This window comes from Electrona antarctica, assembly GCF_951216825.1.
Source record: "Electrona antarctica genome assembly, chromosome: 3".
NCBI lineage: Eukaryota > Metazoa > Chordata > Actinopteri > Myctophiformes > Myctophidae > Electrona > Electrona antarctica.
Genome location: NC_136808.1, coordinates 4,875,675 through 4,882,368, shown reverse-complemented (window position 1 = coordinate 4,882,368; position 6,694 = coordinate 4,875,675). Strand labels below are relative to the sequence as shown.

The following is a 6,694-nucleotide window of genomic DNA, read 5'->3' as shown; positions in this document are numbered from 1 at the left end:
AATGTGCTGTCTGCTTGGAGCCCAATAACAGGCTCTCCAAGGCATGGATTAAAGTTCTCAGTCCTCACGACTGATTTCAGTCATTTCGGGATTCCGTAGAAGCCAGTAGTCGCGGCCCTGAAAATAGCAGATCTACAAGCTCACAACACGCCGCGCTGCGAGGTGTTGTGAGCTTGTAGATCTGCTATTTTTCAGTTATTAGTTATTTTAAGATGACAGTATTTGAAGTGGTCAAACTAGCAATAGGATTCATGTTCAGAAGCAACTTCCATGAAACATGAATGGCCTCTAGAACAGTGGTTCACAAAGTGTGGTCCGGGGACCCCCAGGGGTCCTTGAGGGAGAGTTCCAGGGGGTCCCCAGCTAAATGATAGTTTGGAACCAAATGGAACCTTATGGGTTTGTAACTCTGAGAGTGTAACCAAATGGACCCTAGCGGGGGATTGAGAATCACTGCTAGAGCCGTAAAAATCTTCTCTCATGGGAGAATGGCATATCTTTCTAAAGGGGGGGGGGGGGGGGGGGGGGGGTCCGTGGGCTACTTAGTGTCAATTTGGGGGTCTTTAACATGAAAATGTTTGGGTACCACTGCTGTAGGATAGTTCATAAAAGCCAAGGTTATTTCTTTCAACTGTATGTTACATACAATACATACAGCTGTCGGCTGTATGTATTGTCTGTAACAGCAGCAACACAGGTTTTAGAAAGACAATACCTAAACATCCACATCTTACATACTGTGTTCATTATTTTATTTTTTGAGTGGTGCAAACCACTCCAATAACCAGCTTTGTCTGTATGTTTGTGTACCTGTGTCTGTGCACAGGTGTCCGTGCACAGGTGAGCATGGTTACTATGGTCACTGACATTACGTCACACCACAGCTGATCAGGCTATATAAGACCTTGCACCACTCAGTTCACACGGGTGTGATTTTTTTTTTTTAGGAAACCGATCACTGTTGGGTGGGTTTTAGGGTGGAGGAGGGGTAGCCCCGCTCGGGACCCCCCCGGTTTAGCTCTTGTCTTTCGCATATAGGAGCTATAGGAGACAACGGAAACATCTATGTAACTTTCCTTTGGCGCAGAAGCCGTTAAGTATTTTTGAGTGGTGTAAACCACTCCTACAACTGGCTTTGTTAGTGCAGAAAAAATGAGCATGGTTGCTATGTTCACCCTGTTCACCCGGGTGTGATTTCATTATGTCAGACATGATTTCATTACGTCAGAGCATCAAAATGGGCATGGTTGCTACCTTACACCACTCAGTTCACACGGGTGTGATCTTTGTGTGACCGTTTTGGCAGCTCTGAAATTCTCTCTTCCTTCCTTCCTTGACTTCCTTATTGACATCCCATTGTACCGCCTCCAGCGCCGGAACTGGCAAGATCAGAGGCAGGAACGTAGGGACTGACGCGCAGATAGGATGTCAATAAGGAAGTCAAGGAAGGAAGAGAGAATTTCAGAGCTGCCAAAACGGTCACACAAAGATTAAAAATACTTAACGGCTTCTGCGCCAAAGGAAAGTTACATAGATGTTTCCGTTGTCTCCTATAGCTCCTATATGCTTCTTTTGGAACATGTCACTATAACACACACAGCGCAGCAAACGGGTATGCGACGGTAAATCTGTATGCGTTTTATAATTAGCATGTAGCATGACGTCGGTGGGACGGGACCCTCCGGGGTAGCGAAAGACGAGAGCTAAACCGGGGGGTCCCGAGCGGGGCTAGAGGAGGGGCTGCTTTGCTTTCACACTGTTTCACAAATCAGATTATGTGACAAAAGTGGTTTGTTGTTGAGAGTCATGAGGTTTTCTGTTGCTTCTATTCCATGTGAAGATGCTCTCCTGTCAGCACACCTTCCACCGGCAGTGCCTCCAGGAGAAGGTGCTCATCTCCAGCCAGCCAGCCTGCCCTGTGTGCCGCAAGCCGGTGGAAGGTGTGCTCGACGCCCTCCCGTGGAACATATTCCTGGGGCAGGTGCTGGACAACATACCAGGTCTGTACTGGTTTTTACCATTTTTCCTTTTAAATGTTTTGTTGACTGCCACTTTTGTACTAAAAAAAAATCCCAAATGTTCTCAAGGATTAAAAAAAACAAATCTCAATGTTAAAAAAATTAATTGATAGAAGTGATTCATAATGCAATTTGGGGAGAGCTGAAACGTTTTGGGAGCCCATCTTGATGCTTTTGCCTCAAGTGCCTCTTTCCCCCCCCAAAATAAATCATGTAAGGTTGCTGAATGATAAGCAGAAGTTCTTTCTTCTGGTGAATTCCACAGAGGAGGTGGCCTGCCAAACAGTGGCCTGCCAAACAGAGGGACACTCCACCCTACTGTCCACGGTCGCCTGCCAAACTGCAGTACAGCAGCCTGTACTGAAGTTGCACCGTATACGTAAGTACTATTTTATTTACTGCTGGTGTAAACCTGTAGTCAAGTTGTACAGGGTAGCAATAGAGCACCGAAGTCCTGACGTCAGTCCACAGGTTCATGTACTTTTTATTTGCATTGTAATCTCCATAGGGGGATTTTAGATCGCCTCATATAAGAACACGTGGGGAGGGTCAGAACAACATATGGAATGAATTCTGTACTGGTCATACATTTTTATTTGGGGGGTGGCTGACAATTATAAGAACTCTTTGGGAAAAATACTGCTTAAAAACACCACATAATGCATTCCTATACATGGATATATATAAGAAAGCTAGATGGCTCACCCACGCTCTGGCCAATGGAGAGCGACGTTGCTACGTGGCGGCCATCTTACCGAGGGGCAGCATAACATGGGCATGTACTTTTTGAATAACCATAACTTGCTCAATTTTCAACCGATTTTCAAACGGTTTGGTTTGTTATAAACGTCAGATGTCTGCATACTTGTATGCTTTTATACGACGTTCATATAAAAAACTAAATTAAGCAGATTAGTTAGGTAAAGTTACCTTAAGTTGTGGCAAATCTGGGAAAAAAATGCTTACCACTAGCTTTCTTCACAGATGTGTTCATAAAGGTGTCTACTATCACAGAAAGCAAGCATTAGTTTTGCACAAAAAACACTGAGGTCAGCACATTTGGGCACATTTGGGCAAGTGGCTATGGCCGAATTTAGCCCAAGGAGTATTTTCGTGCAAAACTAATGCTTGGAATGGATTCAGCATCATAAAAACCCCCTAGTTTGACATGTCACATGCTACTTAAAGTATAATGAAATTTGGAATTTTTTGCCTTATAATGGTACCCTAACTTTCAGCAGCTGTCACAAAGTTTCCCAAGGGAGTTGGGTTGGAACACATTTTTCTGTGATAGTAGACACCTTTATGAACACATCTGTGAAGAAAGCTAGTGGTAAGCATTTTTTTTCTCAGATTTGCCACAACTTAAGGTAACTTTACCGATAGGCATCCTGAATCATAGGCCTAGCCACTATTTAGAACGTTTGTAATAAACCAACCCGTTTGTAAATCCGTCAAGATTTGAGGGAGTTATGACTATTTTTGTTTGAGCTGCCATTGAACATAATGTACTGTAGCCCCTCAGCAAGATGGCCACCGGGTGAACTACGTCAGAGCCTTGAGCCATCTAGCCTTTATATACGTCTATGTTCCTATGGACAACTGTGTGCAGCGCTCGCTCTACACCAGAGCCTGTAGCTTTCAAACGGATTGTCGCGTAGGCCGGGATCAGGATTATTTTACCAATCTAGGAGCGACGCAGAATATTCTATGATTTTTCAAAGGTTGGTGGAAAAACGCTCTGAATCCTGGCAGTCAATGTGTTTTAATAAAGTCTTTATTCCTGTCACATCAAAGTCGTTATTATTAAAGTCCTTACTGTATTTCTTCATTGCAGAACCGGGTGCAGCAGAGCCTGTGGCCGGAACCTCCACACAAGCTGATGTAGAGGACTGTGGAACATCACAACCATCCATAGATGAGCAGCTCCTGTCATCAGACTCTGATACAACAGACAGTGATGACTGGGAGGAGGCCAGGGAGAGTCGGTCAGGTAGTCTGAAGACACACCAGCGTGTCCACACTGGAGAAAAACCGTTTCACTGTCAACATTGTGACAAGAGTTTCACTCAGTTAGGTAACCTGAAGACACACCAGCGTGTCCACACTGGAGAAAAACCGTTCCACTGTCAACATTGTGACAAGAGTTTCACTCAGTCAGGTCATCTGGAGAGACACCAGCGTGTCCACACTGGAGAAAAACCTTTCCACTGTCAACATTGTGACAAGAGTTTCACTCAGTCAAGTAGCCTGAAGACACACCAGCGTGTCCACACTGGCGAAAAACCTTTCCACTGTCAACATTGTGACAAGAGTTTCACTCGGTCAAGTAGCCTGAAGAAACACCAGCATGTCCACACTGGATAAAATCTTAAAGATGGAGTGCTGTGATTTCCGCTAAATATGATGCAAATTAAACATCAAAACATTAAACGCCATTGACATTGAAGGGAACGGTTACGTCATATGTAAACGAGCAAATCAGGCTAACCAATCACAGGCAACAGGCATTCTGATTGGCCAGTATGAGATGATGTATGATAAAAGCGCCCCTCACTTCACACAGGCGTGATTTTTCTTTTTTAATTGAGTGGCAAAGTGAGTTTAACATTATTTAATGCAATCTGATAGGACTTTTTTGTTTGGATGTATGGGCTGTCAATCAGATAGGACTTTTTTGTTTGGATGTATGGGCTGTCGATCAGATAGGACTTTTTTGTTTGGATGTACAGCTCCATCTCACTGAATTAGAATATTTTGTAAAATTTAATTTTCTTCTGTAATATAATTAAAAAAGTTAAACTTTCATATATTCTCAATTCATTGTTCATAAAGTGAAGTATTTAAAACCTTTTTTGTTTTAATCTTGATGATTATGGCGTACAGCTCATGAAAATCAAAAAATCCTATCAATGAATTAGAATATTTCACGAGACCAAGAAATGTCGACCATCTGAAAAGTATATTAATGTATGCAGTCAATACTTGGTCTGGGCTACTTTTGAAGAAATTATTTCATCAATGGGGCGTGGCATGGAGGTGAACAGCCTGTGGCATTGTTGAGGTGTTATGGAAGCCCAGGTTTGCTTTGATAACAGCTGTAAATTAATTTGTATTCAGTCTTATGTCTCACACCTTCCTCTTGACAATACAACCTAGATTCTCTGTGGGGTGCTGGTCAGTTAAGCACAGTAATACCATGGTCAGTACACCAGTTACTAGTAGTTTTGGCACTGTGGGCAGGTGCCAAATCGAGCTGGAAAGGAAAATTAGCGTCTCCATGAAGCTTGTCAACATACTGAAGCACAATGTACTCCAAAAAGATGGCTTGTCACAGTATGTGGCTCTGTGTTGCCATACTGTGGCTGTGTGTGGGCGTCGGCTTTCCTCCCAGCTTCTAGTCACCTCTTCGCACTCAATTGACACACCTGCCGGCCATCAACTCATCAGCCCTGACAGTATTTAAGCCCTGGTCTTCACTCCACTCGTCGCCAGATCATTGCACAACCTTTCATGGTAGTACTATAGCTTGACTCTAGCCAGTGTTTACTAGTGAAGTTATGGTTTGTTATATTTCCTATAGTATTTTGCTCCTGTGTTTCCTGCAACTCAAGCTCTTCTCCTCTCCTCCAGAACCCAGCTCACCTGTTCTACTGCATGCTTGTCTGCCTGCCACCTGCCTGGACTGCTCTCCTCATCCTCCATGTTTGTTTTTGTGGCAGGATGGGCGTGAGCGTTCCCACGCTGTCACGGCCCGTCCTCCGCCCACTGCTTAATGGATTGATTTGTGGCATTTATAAGACGGCACGTCTTCCGTGTGCATTAGCTGTCTGTCTCTCCTCCGCTCTGTTTGGGAACGCTCTCTACGATCGGGAGACATTCCTCTTCAGTTGAGGCGATCATTCTGAAGCGGCTGTTCTGTCGGGGAACAGCGCGCTTAGTTTGACACATCTGTGAAGGTACGTTTCTCCACATTGCTGTGTATTCTAGCGCCTGCCTTAGAAGTTGAACGTGACTGTGACCGCTTGTTTTGTTTCTAGCCTCGGGGCTACGCAGTGAACATCTCCTTCTGGAGTTCTGTGTGGTGAACTGGCACAACGCCACCCCGGTACGTTATTGGTGGTTCTCCTTCTCTATATATATTAATTTGGTGTCGTTGATGCCAGGGGAATATAAACAGGCTTTTGTTGTTTACAGTTCCTATCTACCTGGCTACCGCTGCGGTGAAGCACAACGGCAGTACGCCTTGGCCTCATTACAGCTGGTGAGTCCCATTGTGCGCCTCTCTGTTCTTGCCTCAGCGAACTATAGTAGTTAAGTAGTATCTTAATACGGCCGTTTGCGTTTCAGGGCCAGCACCACACCTGCTGCTTTGCTGATATTACCATTCCACTCATTCTCATGAGCCACCGAGTCTGAGAACAATCACACGGCCACGAATGGTCCCAGTGTTTGGATTGCTGCTCGCCTGAGTCTGGGCCTGGTTCTTTGTAACCCTTCTCATTTAATTTTATTCCTCTATTATATTGTTCATGCAATGTCTGGGCGTATATAAGTATATTGTGTATTATATCATATGTATATATATGCACTTATATTTATATCTTATACTATATATACCATTGTGATTTAGATACGACCGGCTGAAGAGAATACTGTCATTGTAGAATACCTCC

At 44.1% G+C, this 6,694-nt stretch overlaps 1 protein-coding gene across 1 annotated transcript; it reads left to right on the top strand.

Annotated features, from left to right (window-relative positions):
• The first annotated feature begins 1,802 nt into the window (after nucleotides 1-1,802).
• On the top strand, nucleotides 1,803-4,961 carry LOC306920192 (uncharacterized protein). The gene is made up of 3 exons (XM_079496858.1): nucleotides 1,803-2,000; nucleotides 2,284-2,397; nucleotides 3,856-4,961. The coding sequence occupies exons 1-3, from the start codon at nucleotides 1,841-1,843 to the stop codon at nucleotides 4,383-4,385; spliced, it is 804 nt and encodes a 267-aa protein (XP_079352984.1). The 5' UTR covers nucleotides 1,803-1,840; the 3' UTR covers nucleotides 4,386-4,961.
• The last annotated feature ends 1,733 nt before the right edge of the window (nucleotides 4,962-6,694 follow it).